This window comes from Triturus cristatus, chromosome 5_1 (assembly GCF_964204655.1).
Source record: "Triturus cristatus chromosome 5_1, aTriCri1.1, whole genome shotgun sequence".
Taxonomy (NCBI): Eukaryota; Metazoa; Chordata; class Amphibia; order Caudata; family Salamandridae; genus Triturus; species Triturus cristatus.
In genome coordinates this window covers 537,551,037-537,570,251 of record NC_140587.1, presented here as the reverse complement: position 1 = coordinate 537,570,251, position 19,215 = coordinate 537,551,037, and the positions used below count along the sequence as shown (strand labels likewise).

Genomic DNA, 19,215 nt, shown 5'->3' with positions numbered 1-19,215 from the left:
TGGAATAGTAATAATAAATGTTGTGCAATGGTGTGCACAGATTTATTATCACTATTTTAGAAATGCCACTTCTTTAAGTTGGCATTTCTGTGTGCTATGTGTCTGCCTGCCTGATGTGGATTGCATGTCTGGCTTTGGGGTGACAGGGGCTGGTGAGGTGTGTGTGGCTCCAGGGAGGGCAGAGATAGTCAGCGCTAGGCTGAATAGGGGATCTGCATTTGGAGTAGTCAAAGGAGTAGTCCCCTGACCCTGAATAGGTCTGTGCCTGCCTGGGTGAATGCTGGCTCCGCCCCCCTGTGATGTGTCTGATAACGAGCCCCCACCTGACAATAGGGAAGAGGAGCCCTGTAAACAGAGTGCTCCAAAAAAACACAGAACCAGCTCAGGCAGGTTCCCCCAAGCCCTGTGCCAAGGGCAGACAAAGGAAATGTAGTATAAAAATTGGGGCTGTGACCCCATGAAAATGTTATGCTTTTTGTGCTTCCTTGTGACAGGGGGATACTGCTGCTGCTGGGCCCCAGGAGGAACCACCACAAGGGACTGCCTCCCTGTTGGAGGGCCCTGTGTGCTGGCCTGCCTGGGCCCAGCTTTGCCCCTCTGAACTCTAGGGGTCTAGCACCTCATGAGCGCTGCATTTTTCTGGCCCCTGCTGCGCTGCTCCAGGTCAAAAGGAGCGATTATGCTCTGCAGCGCTGAGCTGCAAAAGTATCTTGGGGGGATCCTGACGTGGGGATCCCCCCACATCACCATGAAGGAAGTGAGAGCCCACCCCGCACTGCCGCATTCCAAGAAGAAAGCAGGAGCCCATCCCACACTGCGGCGTTCCAAGAAAAAGGTGGGAACCTACCCCGCATTGTTTTGCCGCCGGGCTGCTGCCAACATGACCCAGAAGTCAGGCAAAGCTGCCTGGTTGTGGGCAGAGTTGCGGCAGAGAAAAAATGCCGGTAGAAAGTCAGGCATCTCTTCCCTGAGCGTGGGTGGGGCTCCCGGGCACAGTGGAGAGTCCCGCGCACCGGCAAGAGGAGGACATAGCTTCCCAGGTTGCTCCAAAGCCAGAGGAAGGGACCGGAGCCTTGCGAGCTCCACTTGGCTGATTCCTGCAGCCCCTCCCTCTGTGAGCAGAGCCGACGCGAGGAGACGGGGACGGTCGAGGCACATTGTCAGTGCTTTTCCCCAGAGGTTGAGGAGATCGGAGACGACCCAGCAGAGCCCCGGTGAGTGGTGCTCAACTTGGTTGGTACCAGTGCTGTTGGGAGCTGATTTCCTTTCCCAGATGACCCGCCCGTTGGAGGGCAGCTGCAATATGGGGGTATTTTCATCATAGTAGTCCCCGAGTGGGGCTCCAGAGGCACAGTGGTGCCAAAGCCAATTCCCCCAGCTGCACCGAGAGAGCGCGGGCAGCTGCACCGAGTTGGCATTTTTGTGCAGTAGTCCCAGAGTGGGGCCCCAGAGGCACGGTAGTGCCAGTGCTTATTTCTCTATTGGGCAATATTGTTTTAGAGTCCCAGAGGGGGCTAAGGATGCACGGCAGAGCCAAAGGTCATTCACTCCATTGCACCGCGAGAGCGCGGGCAGCTGCAACATGGGTGTATTCTGTTTTCCTGATGAGGAGGGGGTGAGTTGCACCCCACGCCCCCAGTGCATTGCGCAGTATCTTCGCTGCATTGGCAGCCAGAGGGCTACTTGAGAGGCCCTACATTAATGCCCTGACATTTTGAACAGAGGGCATTTTAAGCCTCAGAGAAAGGCCAGTTGGCCTGGGGTCCTGGTTGGTACCTGAGTGTACTAGGAGGGCGCAAGGCCTTAATGTGATTTTTGCACCATGACTGTTGCATAATGTGGTTTATGCCTAATGTGGATGCCTCATGTGTTTTACGCCTAATGTGAATGCGTAATGTGTTTATGCTTATGATGCCTATTGCATAATATGTTTATGTCTACAGAGATTGAGTAATGTGAATATGCTTATGAGTTTTATGCCTACTGTAAAGCAGACATAATGCGTTTATGTTGCAGGTGATAATGCTAAGTACAGTGTTGTACTAGTAGTTACTGGTTGTGTTTTACACTTGTTACTAGTGCTTTCTAAAGGTTCTGACAGTGACCCTATTGGCCCTGTCATGTGTATATAATCCCCTGTAAATATTGCATAGTGCCAGTTGGCACAGTGTATATGTGTGAGCATAATTCTAATGTGTTTTGCATAATACAAAGGTTATTTTTTATATAACCTTGTGTGGAGTTTCTTTTGTAGTGTGCCTAGTGTGCTGCTGCTGTGTGAGTGTGTTGCGCAAACACTTTACACATTGCTTCTGGGATAAGCCTGACTGCTCGTGCCAAGCTACCAAGGGGCTGAATCAGGGGTTATCTTCAGCGTGTAACTCCCTTTCCCTGACCAGAGTGGTGATTTCTGCCTGGCTTAGGCGCATGCCCCAGCCAACCAGAAATCCCATTCCTAACCGTGTTTTAACAATCAACACATTTCAAAGAAATATGGATGTCATTACATAACAGGAGAATTGCAAGTGAATGTTTCTGTCTATAGCGTAGTTGATTGTTCCTCAGTGAAACATTTAATAAATGTTAGACTGAACACTGCAATAGTCTTCCCTGGGAACCAAGGTTAGCTGGACCCAGTTGTACAAATGTTAGCACGGTAGGATACATTTCTGATAATGGATCATGAGCCTCATATGTTTGCCATGGGAAAGGAAGAATTAAGTGAAAGGCGACTTCTCGTTGGATGGGAACGGTTGGAGCTGCAACTTTGTAATAACATGTTCCTAGGTCTTTTAGAATGATGTGTGTTTCTAGTTAGCTAGAGTAGAGCATTGTTATTCTCCCTCTTGCCTCACTCCTGTCCACTTGCAATTTTTGCTGTGAGCTATGGCTGGCAGTGATTGCTGTTGTCTGACACTTTGTAGATAACAATTGTTTTACTCTTGTCCCCTGACTGGTGCAGCTTGTGATGTATCTGTTATCGTATTTTCCTGATCAAAACTTGCTTTTGTGCAGCTACTTCTACAACTGTATACTAATGCTTTTGGAAAGATGAGACTCGGCTGAGTTTCAAGGACTACTCTTCATGGGAAGTTTGACTTAATTTAGAACTTGATTGATTCTCCTTTGATCTTGCTCTTTTCCAGGAACTCTGAACAGGAAGGTCAGATCCTTCTGCATGGTTACCCCTACTTTTTGCCTTGTGCTAAGCTGTTTTTGACTAGTCTGACTGGGATCCTGCTAATCAGGACCACAGTCTCTCTGCTTTTTCCCTTCAATTGTTATGTTCTGTACTTAGGTACATCCCGGATTGGATACTGAGGTACCCTTATCAGTCCCTAGTATATGGTAATAGGGTACCCAGGGCATAGGTACGCTAGAGGTCCCTCATAGGCTGAAGTATGTATTATGCCACCCATGGGAGCCCATTCAAACTGTAACTACAGGTCTGCCATTGCAGCCTGTGTAAACTGGTGCTTGCACCACTTATGAAAGATATAGGTTTCCTATATGTGGGATCACTGCACTTAAAACCTATACGTCACCCAAATTGCAGGCCTTTGCAATCCTGACGGCAGGGTGCTTGGTTCTAAGTGGTGAGGGTGCCCTTGCATGAACAGGACACCCCTACAGCCTGCGGAATGCACACTTCCAGGTTGTAAGTGAAGCAGCCATATACTATATAGAGGGGCATCACGTAATTACGTGATGACCATCTCGAAATAGGCTGCAACGAATCCTATCATGTTTGGTAGCACACATTTTGGAATCATATCCCCCACACCATAAACAGTGTGAGAGGTATGATTCCAAGCACCGGAAGAGCCCTCCCTTTGGCTCTCAGTGCTCACGATACCAGTCTTCTAGACCTGGACAGCACAACATGGCTGCTGCTGACCAGAGACACAATCCTGCCCTCCTGCTGCTGAGCCAGGTTTGAGGAGGAAAAGACAGAACAAGAGGTATCCTGTCACAGGAAGGTGTGACCACTTCCCAGACAGGATTGAGTGTATTGGGGCCATGTGGGTGTGCTTGCCAGTGCCACTCAGTCTGCATGAGGGGCACATTTGGTGTCCCCGTGCATTGTCCAATTCAAACTTGCTCTGGGAGCTGTTGGCTCCTGCTCTGGTGTGAAACTGGACAAAGGACATGGGTCAACGTCTCCCCTTTCCAAACCCTCCCTTTGGGAGGGTACCATGAATCATCCCAAGCCTTTCCTTAGAGGACTGAAGGGCTTACCTGTGGGTGGGTCCATAGATTCATCGTAGGACAAGACTCAATTCTGACACCACTTTGACTTCTATTGTCTGGGCACTCTGGGCTTCGCTGAACTTCGTTTGGGCTCAACTTCATCCCCCTTCCAGCCTGCTGCATCGTCTGTGCCTGTGCACCATACAGGAACCTCCCAAGGCCTGTGGGCATCCAGGACACTTGAAGGAATCTCCCTTGAAGTGAAGGAGTCACTTCCCTGCATCTGCAGACACCGCAACCAAACTGACTGGTCTGCTGATCCTGAGCTCCTATGGACTCCGAAAGGTTCAACAACACATGTGGTGGTTCTTTACAGCTCTCGAGGCCTGCCCTGCCCTCTCACCAAGTTTGAGGCCAGTATCTCTCGTGGGAGCCACAGGAACCGAACCCCTGTGCACCGCATTGACTTGCTGTTGCAAGGGCTTGTTGGCTTCCTTCCACCAAGATCTTCGGGCTCAAAGCTCAACGTCTCCAGTGACCAAAATCTTCAGCCACACTGCATTGCCTGCACCGTGGTCTGCATAATTTGCTGAGCTGCTCAAGGTCCTCTTGCGACTCCAGTGCCTCTGGCCTGTGGGTCCTGTTGAGGGTCACCTTTGTTTCTTTTGGGCTCCCCTGATTGCTCGGGCCTGGCCTGACTCCCCTGCTTGTGGTGAGTCCCCCGGACCTTGCTGGTCCCGACATTGCACCTTCTTTGACATCCACTTTGATTGCAGCTGCCATGGCCTGGTGGGGCTTCCGAAGGACACCGACCCCTCAGCATTCGAAATCTGACATGGGACAGCTCATACACAGCTCCTGGTCTTCCTCAGCATCAACCGGTTCTCACAGATGCAGAGTCAAGAGTCAAGATCACTGTCAACTCTCCTGCAACACCTGACATCGGCGGGCATTCGTCTTCCAGATCTCCTAGTCACTCCTGAGTGACATAGACTCTGTCTCCTCTGCTTGCAGGTACCTCTCAACTAGAATCAACCTTCAGATTCCACCGCACACTTTCTTCTTTTCCAGCAGCAGCACTTTCCTGAAGTCCTCCATTGGGTTTGACTGCAGTTTCTGACACCACTTCACACCTACGCACCCGGTTCCCCTGCTGTAGGTAACGTGGGTACTAGGGTATCCAACGGTGGGGTGGCTCCCCAACCATCTGTTTTCTTCAGGGTCCACTGGGAAGGGTCCTTAATCTTTAAAAATCCAACTGCGACTTACACATTGACTTGTACGGAGAATCGATCATGTTCCCACACTGCATACACTCTCCATGGGGCACTATCTACTCACATTGGGTCCCCAGCACTTCTGCGTTCTCTCGACACAGTCTTTATCCGAGTCGTGGTTCTTATACCACTTTCTTAGTATATAGGTTTGGTCCCCCCTTTGATCCACTGTGTATTCTGTGCTATTTACTGTATTTCTTTGCAAAGGATTGTGTGCATTGTGTTTATCTCCAGGTGGGAGATATATAAACGTGTTAAAGAGTACTATATAATAAATACATATTTTTATAAATACCTTGTTTTGTTCTTTTTCATTTAATCTATACTATAAGCTTGCATTCTGGTAAAACAAGCTGCTTTACACTCCTTCTGGACTAAGCCTGTAGGTCGCTCTCCACAGCTACCACTTTGAGTGCTTTCTAAGGTTGTCTAAGACCTCTTAAATCACCATAAGGGTTGTCTGGACTGTTGCAGGGTACCCACTCACATTAGTGGACATCATATACCAGGCCAGACTCTCACACTCTGCAAGGGTTCTGTTAAGTTAGGTTCCTTACAGATAGAATAGGGACTAAGGGCTAGATGTGCGACCATTTTGTGAGTTTCAAACCAACCGCAATCCGGTTTGCGCATGCTGTGCCCGAAGTATGACAAGCATTCGCAACTCGTAAAAACAAGCGGCTCGTTTTGCAAGCCGCAATTAGAGAATACCTAACTGCACATCGCAAAACGGCATGTACAATCGAGTCACAAAGTGCAAGTAGTCGGCATGTTTGAACATGCAATTTACCACCAATCCAAATCAGGATGTAACAGTGCCCAACCTATAAAAACATGTCCGGAAGGCATCAGAGACTTTTCAACATCTGCTGCCCTGTATGTGATTTCAAGGAGGATGAGGATTCTTGCTTCTCAGCAGAGGAGATGGAGACAGAAGAGGATTTTCAGAGTCAGACCTACCATGTTTGAGAAAACAGAGGAAGAGATATATGAGCAGTACAGGCTGACTAGCAATGTGATCCTGGAGCTAATAGCCGCCATAAAGCTACACCTACAATGGAATCCCCATCCATATCCAGGTGTTGTGCTCCCTCCATCTATTGGCCAGTGGTAGTTACCAAAATGCCATAGCAGTGGCTGAAAGGGTGTTGCAGAGTGCACTATCACATTTCGTTTACAATTTCTTGGATTCCATGATCCACCATATACACCAACTACCTGCCCAGGGATGATGTGTAAATTCAAAATGCCAAAATGTAGTTCTACCGGATGGCCAGATTTCCACAGGTAATAGGTTGCATAGACGTGATCCATGTGCCCACATGTCCCCCATCCCACCTGGATACTTATTCCGGAACCATAAAAACACCCATGCCATAAACATTCAGGTTGTCTGCAATGCACACAACATCACTATGGATATTGTGGCCAAATATCCAGGGAGTACCCATGAATCTTAAATCTTTAGGCACAGTGGCACATACCAGCAACAAAAAAAAGGAGATTTTGATGAAGGATACCTACTAGGTAGTACAATAGTATTAATAGGATTTTATTTGTCCCCAGAAGCAGAACAAACAAACATTAATACTACTAAGCCACATTCATACCTTAGTGATGAAGATCAACTGAGAGCTTCTTTTGTTAGTTACAAGAAAGATAATTGTTCTACAAATGTTTATTTTAGATTAGTGCAAGAATACACTTACCACCATATAGATCATATAGATACAAATGATTGTTGTATTTGTGCTCATTTACCTACATCTGCTTCAGAAGAAGTTACCTATTATCAGATGCCATTATCTTATGCTATTCATCGTAGTATCCTGTTTTTACTTGTGTATAAATGACAACATTGTGAATATTTTTATTATTTGATCTACTTCTTTCAAGAGTACCTCTAATCGAATGCATGAATGTACACAACCAAGCAAAGGAAATTGACACTGGTTGTTATTACTTCTTTAGTCATAAGCCCATAGATAGTGTTGAGGCTTACACAAATAATTTAACCTGGTTGATAAAACCCTTGGAGACAAGTTACATTATTGCTTTAGAAAAAGATACATGAACATAAAACCTACGAAAGATAAACATAGTGATGTTTTGGAAAATGGGAGAAAGAAGATGAACTTAGAAAGACAATGAAATACCCAATATTAAGTTTGGACAGTCAACACAAAGGGAAAATGTGCATTTATAGAAGAACTCCAAATCAAAATAGACATGTACTGTTTAGTAGCTGCAAACACTCTTTTGAATTAATAGGGGGACATGTAAATGTTATAGGGAGAAAAATCTATGATTCCTGGAGTTTATTTTATTCGTGGACAAAATGCTTTTCCTACTACCTGCTGATTGGGAGGGTATTTGATATTTATGTCTTTTGGTTCTTAAAATGTACTATGTACAAAGATTAGACATATTAGGAATCACACCTGCACATAGACATACATGTAGTGCTGAAACTGGAGCTGAATTAGAAAGAGATATATTTGGTGCAATCATTCCAATCATTCGAACCCCTGCTAAAGGTCCTGCGAGCTCAACTACAGTCAAAGATAACTTATGGGAGTGAATCTTTGAAAGGAAAGGATGCTGCAGTGCTGGATACAATAATTTCTAATTCTTACAGAACGATTTATCATCTCCCCAGATATGTTTTGCAGGCCCAAATATGGTTGGAATTTGGGCTACAAAAACAATCGGTGGAAAGAAGGGGTGCTTACATAAAATGCTGGCATAAAATCCGAAGAGCCTAGGAAGGATCCCTGAACTTCCATCTCTGGACTGAGCTGTTTCACCCAGGAAAAGCGCCAGCTAGAGAATATCTTCTAGACTACATCAATCTCCTGGGACTGACAGACCTTTGGAAAACTTCAATGGAGCATATATCATTTAAAAAAAATAGTGACAAAGGCATCTTGATTGATATCTGCCCTAGAGGACAAAGAAACACTTGCTAAACGAGCACACGGCTGAGTAGTGCTCAACAACTATGAAGCTCTTAAATCCCAACCCTATTTTAAAACAGGAATAAAAACGGCACCCAAGGAAACATTTCTAAAGCTCCTCTTAGGTGTTGTCCCAATTACCCTATTTCTACCACTGTGGGAAAGAAGAGGAGGTAAGCAGTCCTGCCGCCTGTGCGGACACGGCCCTGAGGACCTTATCTAAGTCATCTGTATTTGCCACAATCTAAGGGATATAAGGTGTACTTTATTAAAACCAATATTTAAGGAGCATGGGACCAGGACCTGCAGGCAGGCATTAAAGCTGTGCTTCAACCCAGCTGTCGTGCAGCTAAACTGCCGGCTCACAAACCTTTTGGACATCATTGCAAAGAGACTCAAACACTCTTCATCACTGGTCATGAGTCAACCCAATACAGTGGAACTGGGCATAACTTGAGACTTGTTCCGCAAACCCTTTTAAGTGCATTTCATGCCTGCACAAGCACTTTAAAACCGGCCACTATTCGATGTTCATCCCGCCAAGCTTATTAAGAGCACCTTATTGCTGCCTAGGAACTTTAATGTATGGAGTATAGTCAACAAGTATAGCGGGGGGACAAGGATAGGTCAGCAGCCCAATTTGTCAATTTATTAGTAGCTGAACTTTCTGCCACACTAGCTTATTAGTGTTTGAAGACTGTAATAATCATGAGTTCACCTTCTTATGAGGATTTTAATGCTGCTTTATTCTCAGTACAAATGTGGATTTTTATCGTTGTTTTACGTACATTATTAAGACTCAGGACTTTTTATTCTTATATTTATTTAATGTATGCAAAGGTTTAAATTAATCATGCATATTAAAAACATTTACCAAAATTTACCATATGAAGGTGTTATATTAAATGGTGAAATGATTAGAAAGCCATCAACAGCTGTCAACAAAATGGCAATAAAGCACCTCTGGAGCTTTGCTAGTAGTTAACACTGAACTAATCTCCATTTGGTCCATGTTACTTCAGGATCATCTTCATTTAGACATTTTACTCACAAAGAAAGTCAGAGTCTGTAAGATGCTTAAATTATCCTATTGCTGTTCATGTATTCCTGATGAGAGTAAGATGATTGAAGGTTTTGCAAAAAACATTTCAGATTTAAAACCTAAATTAGAATCACCTGGTGTATTTGGACATTTTGGAAAGGGAGTGCAAATGATTGGAAATTGGTTTTCAACTGCAGGAAGAGGAATTCTAAAAGCTGTGCCAATGCCAATAATAATAATAGGCTTTGCTGTTTTTTATACAATATTATTGAGCTGTGAAAAAGAAGGGAAAAGGAATCTCAAAAGAGATTTACAAAAGATGTGGCTCTAAATGGCATCATAAATGACGATTATATGAAATCACTCAAATACAGAGGTCAAAGGAGAAAAGGATTCAAACAGATGAGGATAATGCTCTTTGAAGGATTTAACATATGAAATGACTTTAGTGTGATGTTAACACAACCATCAAACAGTAGACTGTAAAAGTAGAACATTTGCATATAAACTAACTGATGATAACCCTAACTTGCCTTAGGCTTTAAAATGAAAAATGCATTTAAAAATGACAGGTAGATACATTGTGCAAAAAGCACCAGGCTTTCATTTCTACTGATAGGCCTCACCTAGCCCTCTCCTTTCTATAAAATAGATACTTTTAGGAAATGCTGGACTATGCACAAGTGAGTTTAATAGCTTGACCTTAATGTGACTTGCTTAGATTTTGTCATAACTGCAGAATATTCAGAGTTTATAAACTTCCTTCTGTCATGTTTTCACATAATATTGAATAGAGAATTGTGTTTTAACAATTAATGTATGTTTATAGAAATATGAATATCATTACCTAACAGGATGTCTATAGCGTAGTTCATTGTTGCTCAGTGAAACATTTATTAAATGTCAGACTGAACACTGCAATAGTCTTCCCTGGGAACAAAGTTATCTGGTCCCAGTTGTAAAAATTTTAGCATGGTAAAATTAATTTCTGATACTGGATGGTGAGCCTCGTATGTTTGCCGTGGGAAAGGAAAAATGCAGTGGAAGAGGATTTCTCAGTGGATGGTAACGATCGGAGCTGCAACTTTGTAACAACATGTTCCAATGTCTTTTATAATGGTTTGTAGTTGGCTAGTGCATAGCATTGTTATTCCCTCTCTTGCCCTACCCCTGTACACTTGCGATTTTTGCTGTGAGCTACTGCTGACAGTGATTACTGTTGCCTACATGACTTGGTGGCGTTCACACAGTTACGCTATGCGGAACTCCGTGAATTGACCCAAAAACTCTGCCACGCTACACGGAGTTCCGCAAGTGGTGGCGTGTGCTACATTGTGTCGTTCAAGCTGATTTTTAGCACTGGGTGTTTGCCCTGTGCTGTGAAATCAGCACAAACAGCACCACGTGCAGCACAAGAGGGTTCTGCTTGTTTCTGCTGCTCGAGTAGATATTCTACTCGAGCAGAAACTTCCTCAAGACGAAAGGAAGTTTTCTCAACACGAGCGGTAGTGACCACTTGTGGCCGCTCATGTTGAGAAATCTCACTGGTAGGTGGTCTGGAGTTAGATTTTCCTTGCTCGCACTTACCAACTTAACATTGGTGAGTATGAATTAGGATAAAACTCCACTCTGGTACACTGTGCGGAGTTTTTGGAACTCCACAAGCATAGCGGAATTTCATGCCCAGGTCTAGTTGCCTGACACTTTGTAGAAGATAATTTCTTTACCCTTTTGCCCTGATGGGTGAAGCTAATGCTGTATCTGTTTTCTTATTTTACTGATCAAGACTTATTTTTGTGCAGCTGCTACTGTGACTGTATGCTAATGCTTATGGAGAGATGAGACTCTGCTGAGTTTCAAGAACTACTCTTTATGGGGAGTTTGACTTATTTTCGAATTCAACTGATGCTCCTTTGATCTTGCTCTTTTCCAGGAACTCTTCATGGGCTCTGTTAGGTTAGGTTGCTTATAGATAGAATTAGGACTTAATACTTTATGGAACATGCTAGTATTTTACATTATTGATTGACTCTAACCATATTTTTACTTGATATTTTCTGTAAACAGATTATCGAATTTACTAATTTGAATACTGAACTCAAACTGTAAATCATGTTGATGATTGATTTGATTTGAACTGGTTTCCATTCATATGCGGTGACAAAGATCTGTTGCCTTGAAGAAAGAAAATATAGTGCGTAGTTGGAGTCTATTCTTGTAAGTAAAAATGTTGAACTTACACCAGAGAGTAAATTTGGACTCTTTTCACGCTATCAGAGGAAATGTGTAAGGTATTTGTGCAATACTTAAACAGTAAAACAGTAAAAACACCACACAAAAGATCCCACACTAGGTTAGAACAATAGAGCTTCATTTAAAAAATAAAACAGGCCCAAAACAACAAAAATCCAATAAGTGAACCCGGAGTTATGAATTTTTAAAGAATAAACTGTAAAATAGCACCTTAGAGCATAAAGCGCCAACCACACCCATCTGGTCATGCTTGACCAGGTCAAAGTTACAAGTTAAGGCTGACCGCGATGGAGACCTTGTCAGATACAGCCCCAGATAAGTCCAGCTGAAGATTTACCTTCTCAAGTTTTGTGCCAATAAATCTCATTTGCTTTGGAGAGGGTCGCGAGAAGCAAGGAGAGAGTCGCAGGCAGAGGCCGGTATGGTGCGCAGAGCAGGCTGGGTGTCGCAGTTGGGTGGGCTGGAGCTTTCACTGGCAGCCCGTTATGTGCTGTCAATGCTGTGATGCAAAGAGGCAAACTGGCAGCATCTTCTGCTGAATTTCAGTGCGAGTGGCGTGATCTTGGTCCGTTCGGGTCATAAAGAGTCCAAAAGCTTGATTTCAAGAGCTCATGAGCCACACCAAGGGGCCAAGACCTGAGAGGTGCTACTTGGTGGTCAAGAACTTGCTGCAGCTGGGTCCAGGAGCTGGTTGGGGTGCCTTTTATGTCCCCAAGGGTCGGACCAGGAGGCCAGAAGAGTAGTCATTTGAGTCACTATGGTGTCATAGGTTCAAGATGAAGTTGCAGGTCCAGTTCTACCTCTCCAGGCAAGAGGGCAGCAGGTCAGCACAACAGGGCTGCTGTTCCTGAGAGCAGCAATCCAGCGGCAGTTTTAGTAGCACAGCGGTATTTCTTCCTGCAGATTATCCGAAAGTCGATAAGTGTACAGAAGAGTTAGTATCCGGGGTCCTTCTTTTATACATAGTTGTGCCTTTGAAGTTGGGAGAAGCTTCTAGATACATGCCTTTGAAGTGCACAGATGCACTGCCTTACTAGACCTGGCTTCAGACTAACTACAAGGGGTATGCAGCCTCCTGTGTAGAGACAGGACACAGCCCATTCAAGTGTAAGTGGGGCTGTGCCCAGCTTCTACCTCCCATCCTGCGAGTGATAGCCCATCCAGTCACACCTATGCTCCCTATTGTGTGGTTGTCTAGGTGGAATGCACAAAGCCCAATAGTCATCTACACCCCGTCATGGGACCAGAGACAGGCTACAGGCACTAAATGGCTAAGGCAGGAAAAGTTCATCTTTCTAAATTGTAATTTTAAATTAGGATTCCAAAGACACCAAACATGAACTGGTTACATGTAGGCATTGCAGTAGTAAAAAACAAATGTAATTCACTACCATTACATGTAAAACTTCAAAGCACGTGTACTAATTTTTGATACACTGCACCCTGCCCTCTGGGCTGTCCAGGGCTTATCCTAGGGGTGACTTATATGCTTTAAAAAGAAACATTTGAGCATAGTAAAAGGTTTACTTTGTAAGGTCGAAATAGCAGTTTAGAATTGCACACACACTGGCTGCAATGGAACCCTTGAGACATGTTTAAGGGCTATTAATGTGGTTGGCACAATCAGTGCTGCAGGCTTACTAGTAACATTTCATTTACAGGCTCTGGGTTCAAGTAGTACCACTTTACTTAATTATAAGTCAATTAAATATGCCAGTTGGGGATAAATAAATGTTATCATGTTTTAAGGAGGAATCACATGCAATTTAGCACTGGCTAGAACTGGTGCAGAATCCTACGGACAGCAAAAATGAGTTCAGCAAAAATGGAGGAGAAAGGCAAAGGGTGACAAGTCTAACCGGCCAGCATCAAGGAAAATGTTGCCTCTGGTGGGGTTTAAGTGCTCAGGTAGTCCCAGGGCCTGCCCAGTGGTACTGGTGCTCAATGTCAATCCAAAAAGGGGGTCCCAGAATGCAGATTCTGCGTGGACTACAGAGGACGAAATGCAGTCGCCAAAACATTTGCATACCCCAAACCCACAGCTGATTAGCTCATTGCCCGGTTAAGATCTTCCATGTCTGTTTGATCTATCTTCTGACTACTTTCAATTCGAAACAGTGCCCTTTGTGTTGAAGGATGCCACTGCCACCTTCTAGCGACTTGTGAATAGGGCACTATCTGGACTAGAGACCTTTAGTGCACCATATATTGATGACATTGCTGTCTTTGACTCCAACTGGCAGAAACCCCTCACCTATTTCAGAGAGGTGCTCCAGGTGCTGAAAAAGGTAGGTTTGACTATTAAGGCCAAAAAGTGCCGGATACAGTAGGGGTCTGTAGTGTACCTGGCCCACCAAGTTGGCAAGGGACATGGGCATCCTCTCCAGCACAAGATCAAAACAATCATGGCTTGGGAGTGTCACAAACCCAGACTTAGGTCAGGGCTTTTCTGTGTCTGACATTTTATTGCAAGAGATATGTCAACAGGTTTGGCATCATTGTAGCTCTCCTGACAGAGCTGACTTCAAAGAAGAAGTCAAAGAAGGTCAAATAGATTGAGGAGTATCAGAAGACCACAGACACCCTGAAAGAGGCTGTGTGTACAGCAACCTTACTGAAACCACCTGATTTCAGAAAGGAGTTTGCGGTCCAAACTGATGCTTCAGAACATGGGATTGTTGCAATGTTATCACAGAAAAATGATGAGGGTCAGGATCAACCAGTTGCCTTTATCAGCAGGAGACTACTCCCTGAAAAGCAGTGCCAGAGTGCCACAGAGAGGGAACCCTTTGCTGTGGATTGTTCAGGAGAAAGCTGAGTTCCTCCCTTCTTCCAGGCTCAAAATTACCACATGCCTCTCAGATGGCTCATGCAGATGAGATGGGAAAACCCCAAACTGTTGAGGTGGCCCATCTCCCAGAAAGCGTGGACTTTACAGTGGAGCACAGACCGGGGAATGACCATGCCAATGCAGATGCTTCTTCTGGGTTTTTCTGCTTAGGTGATGAGAGCTACCAAGAACATTGCTGAGATTTTCCTCACCTTTCATCTGGAGGGGGACAGGAAAATGACTCTTTTTTCATGATCTCCCAAATTATTTTAGGACTGAGGCTTCTAGATTGTTTTGGACTCTGTGCACTTGGACCCTGCTAACCAGGCCCCAATGCATGTGCTCTGATCCCTAAAACACATTGAAATTATCTAAACTCTTAATTGGCATATTTAACTTGCAAAGTGTGCCTCAGGCCTGTATGTTGACTGTCACTAATAGATTGCAGCACATATTGTGCCACCACTAGAGTGACAGTGCAAAACATGACTACAGGCCTGCCACCAGTACCTGACTATGCAGGTTTAAACCGCAAACTCTGTCTATAAAAATAACTCCTTTTGAGAGTCCTAGGCCCTTTCTTTAAATATTAAAATGCCTTCCTAAATTTGTGTTAATGCCCAATAAGCATGATGCATTGTATTTAAAGGTGGAGCAGGTGAAACTTTAATGTAATACATCTCCTTACAGTGACAGGGCCCAAAAGCTATTTTCATTGTAGCAAGGTTAGTTGCTCCATAGTAAAGCATTGGGAGCTAATACTAAAGTTAGATAATGTTATATCCACCTAGGAGCCAGCTAAAAATGTAATTTGAGTGCCTAAAGCCTTTAAATGTCCATTTGCATGAGATTTCAGCAGTCACACAGGATTTGAATAGCTCCTTGGTGAGGTGTGAAATTATTCCCAGAGCTGAGACCAAGACCGTGAGTGTGGGGAGGTGTTCTGCTCCTCAGATAGGATGAACTAATCCCTGGGGGTGAGGAGCCTCCCCCAGAACTGGTTTGGAGTCATCACAGAGGACGGGCTGCTCATTTGCCTGGCCACTCCTCTAGGGTGGGCACAGGAGCTATGCACAATAGAGGAAGGTTTCTGCCACCTTGGTTTAAAGAAGAGAGTGCCATGTGGGATTTTTTTGTAGCAGTAGGACACACAGGAATTGTTACAAAAGTGGATAGGGTTACCCCTGGGAATTTTTTCCCTATTGGCTAGGGAGGGACCAGGAGTCGCTGCCACCCACAGGCTAGTAAACATAAACACACCCTCTGTTACGTCACGTGCTGCTGAGTGCTGCTTACCCCAGTCCTTAGTAGAACCTTTTGTAGTTTGTTTAGTGAGTGGTAATAGGCTTAGCACTAGCAGAACATCAGCAACAACCAACCTACAATTTGGTGTATGCAAAAATTTAAGCATGTGTTCTCCATCTATGTATTTTTGAGGACTGAAATAAATGGAAATGCAGACTTAGTGAACAATTGGCCCGTCTGGAATAGGTGGGCTAGGTAGTTGGTATTCTGGAATCAGAATGGAACACTGGATTAGTGTTGATAAATAATAACTAGTCGGTCCACGAATCCCCCGATACTACTAGTCCACCAGATTAGATAGGTCAATTTTATTGCAATTGTTGTTTCCATAAATGGTTTTTTGACCGTTTTAAAAAAATTTGATTTGTTTCACATCAATCATCAATGTTTGTCTCTTTCTTTTTTATATCTTTCATGATCAGCATCCAGGGGCAAGAAGATGGGGTCGGAGTCGGCGGGAGCAGCTGGAGAACACCAGGGACAGGACCAGGACCACTCTTCTATCGAGGGCTCTGCTGCTGGCCCCAGTAAGTTTTCCTGTTGTTAATATTAATAATTATTATTCCCTAACTTTTACTGCACCTTTTTTTCTGAACTATTGTTTCCGTTTCCTAATGCTATTTTTTACCAATTCTTCTTCGATCTAGACTATCTGTTTCTAAATTCTTGTTATCCCTGCCTCTAACTGCCTCTGCTATGACTCTCTGTACTACTACTATTAGTCTGTCTGTAGCTAAGCTTGCCCAGTTGGCCACTCTTTATTTAAAAGGTTTTAAATAAAACTCAGATTCACCAATAGCTCTAGCCATTGAGTCCAGTCCTTTGGGTTGTCCTCTTCTACTACTTCTAGTCTTCCTAATCTTGAGGCTTTTCGACAATTTCCACCAACAAAATGCCCAACCAGATTTTACTATTTTTGATAGGATAGGACATGCTACTACTGTTGTAGGGATTCTTCACATACAGAACTTTGTACAAGAAAATAGGACGTTGGTGATGGGAGGTTGGACCTTCCTCACACCTCAATCAGAACCCACCACAATCCCCTGACTGTCTGGTTATAGTGTCTCATTACTATTAGCTCTCCGAACCCCCCCAAGATACCCAATGAGTAGACAACCCAGAACATAACACTCCAGATCTCTCAGTCGCGGAAGCAATGCACACCCTTTCGCTCACTCACTCGTGTAAGTCCACACCAAATACCACTGAGTCTATGTAAGTTCAAAAGGTTCATTTTCAACTGATAAGCTCTGTATGTTGTTCTATAATGCAGCACCAACAGCAAAATGCATAAGATTAAAACAATAAACATTGTTACACTTAGTTACACTTACAACAACTACAAGTCCATAGAAGACAAAAGGCGAAATCATGATAACTGAATAGTGGTGGAAGAACCACCCTCCCCTTGGTAGGAATATAGGTTATATAAAATTATGAATGAAGATCTCTGAGCGAATTCTGGGGACCCCTCACCTTAGAAGAACCTAGTACTGGTTACATCATAAGCTCTGCAAAGCTCTGGTTCGTAGAATGGAATCTTCCGTCTGTTATGAGAAAAATGGTGCGCGTTATTATTTTGCAAGCATTTCTCAGTCGTGCCAAAAAGTGTAGCATTTTTATGGATAAGCAATATGGACTAACACCAGAACTCCATTACAAAGTGGCTTGTTTTTTGACCTCGTACGCAGCACTCAGATATTACCAGTATGAGTTCATGTGAGCTCAAAGGCGTGTTATACAACAAGCTGCGAGGTAACGTGCACAAAAATAAAAGACACTAAGCTAAAATGGTTGCATAGCTCGGGCTAACTAAGCAAAGGCTAGAATGACCCTAGGGACCATATGACACTACTAGTGTCCACTCTACTACCTGATTTGTACTAGTGATGTATGTTGTATATGTATGTATTAACTTTTTTTTCAATCTTGCTAGTGAAAAATAGGGGGAGGTGTATATGGCATCTAAAAAATGTGTAATGTTTTTTCTAGGCGTACTACCGACCACTAGTGCCGGGGCCAGCGGCGAAGGCGACGCGGCTGCCGAGGCAGGAAAAGATGCGGCAGTTGCAGGAGGAGCTGAAGGGGGTGAGCCAGCAGCAGTGGTGGGCGGTGGTAAATTATATTCCCAATCCTTACTGATTGACATTACACTCACTGCAAGGGTGTACTGTATACTGTACTGTTGAGACTTATTAAGTAAGAAGTTGTTGTGAACGGTTGAAGAAGACACTCCTTACTTAGCATTAGCAAAAGCATTAGCGGCGGGAGTGTAGAGTAACCAATGGCCTCTTCTATCTGACTTCAACTCAGCAGTGAAAGTTTTATGGAGAACACTAAAAGTCAGATCAAATGACCTTGATGGATCGGTTGAACGAAAAGGGAAAGAAGGGTGGAAGGAAGAAGGGCAGGCGAGATTTAATATTTATGACTGGCAGAAAAGGATACGTGGGTTGCATGCATGCATAGGTGGCTGATAGGAATCAGATGCATGGGTGGTTGAATGCCTGAAACTCCCACAAATGTTAGAGGCTGAGGAAGTGGGAGGATAGATACAAACCACAAATGTTATGTACTGTGCTTGCTAGTGCTACCGTGCCACTATGTGTAGAATTAATTTGTCTTACTGCTTTGCTAAGAGTATATTTTACAATAGTCTTGGTTTTTCTTCTTGACATAGCTACTCCTTCTAAAGGGAAACCGGACAGGAAGGAAGGAAGGAAGGAAGGAAGAAAGGAAGGAAGGAAGGCCCAGTGCCGGAAGTTGGAGGCCATACAAACGGAATACCGGTGACTGGTGGTTCTGGCGGAGGAGGATGAGTCTTCAGCAGATGCAGCCTCCTCCACTGCCCCAGGCCCTAGCCACCCCCTCCAGTGTTACAGCGCCACCATCTGGCAGCCGCCCGCCGCCGCCCCTCCTCTTTTAACAGCACTGCTGCCCCCCCGTGGATGCAATTCCCAAGCATTGTAGCGCCGCATGGCCAGTCTAGAGGAGCAAGTTCATGTCCTTCTGGAGAGGCGAGCCCACCGATAAACAGACCCTGTTAATTGCCCCTTTTTTATTTCTTCTTTTGGTGGGTGGGAATCAGGCGTTGGGGTTCACATTATTTGGACAATATGACATTTAATTTGTTGGACTTTTTCGTTCTGGACATTGGTTGGGGTTAGGGAGAGGGGTAGGTCAGGTGTTGTTGTGGGATTTTTTACATAGTTTATTTTTGTTAGGGGATTAAATTATATATTTATACTTTACATACGATGTTGTTAAAGTTTTGTGGGTGGGGTTACTATTTTACGTCACACTGTTTCCTTGCTGGTGCAGGGCCACAGCCAGTGTTCAATTTAAATAATTGGCTGA

The 19,215-nt window shown here is 44.2% G+C and overlaps 1 protein-coding gene across 1 annotated transcript in view; it reads left to right on the top strand.

The window, feature by feature from the left end:
• LOC146831158 (uncharacterized) overlaps positions 1-19,049 on the top strand; it is a 28,820-nt gene extending 9,771 nt beyond the window's left edge. Inside the window, exons 3-5 of the mRNA XM_085604109.1 lie at positions 16,278-16,382; positions 17,851-17,946; positions 18,539-19,049. Of these exons, the coding sequence (XP_085460235.1) occupies positions 16,278-16,382; positions 17,851-17,946; positions 18,539-18,651 (314 nt within the window). The 3' untranslated portion in view covers positions 18,652-19,049. The remainder of the gene's footprint in view (positions 1-16,277; positions 16,383-17,850; positions 17,947-18,538) is intronic.
• The last annotated feature ends 166 nt before the right edge of the window (positions 19,050-19,215 follow it).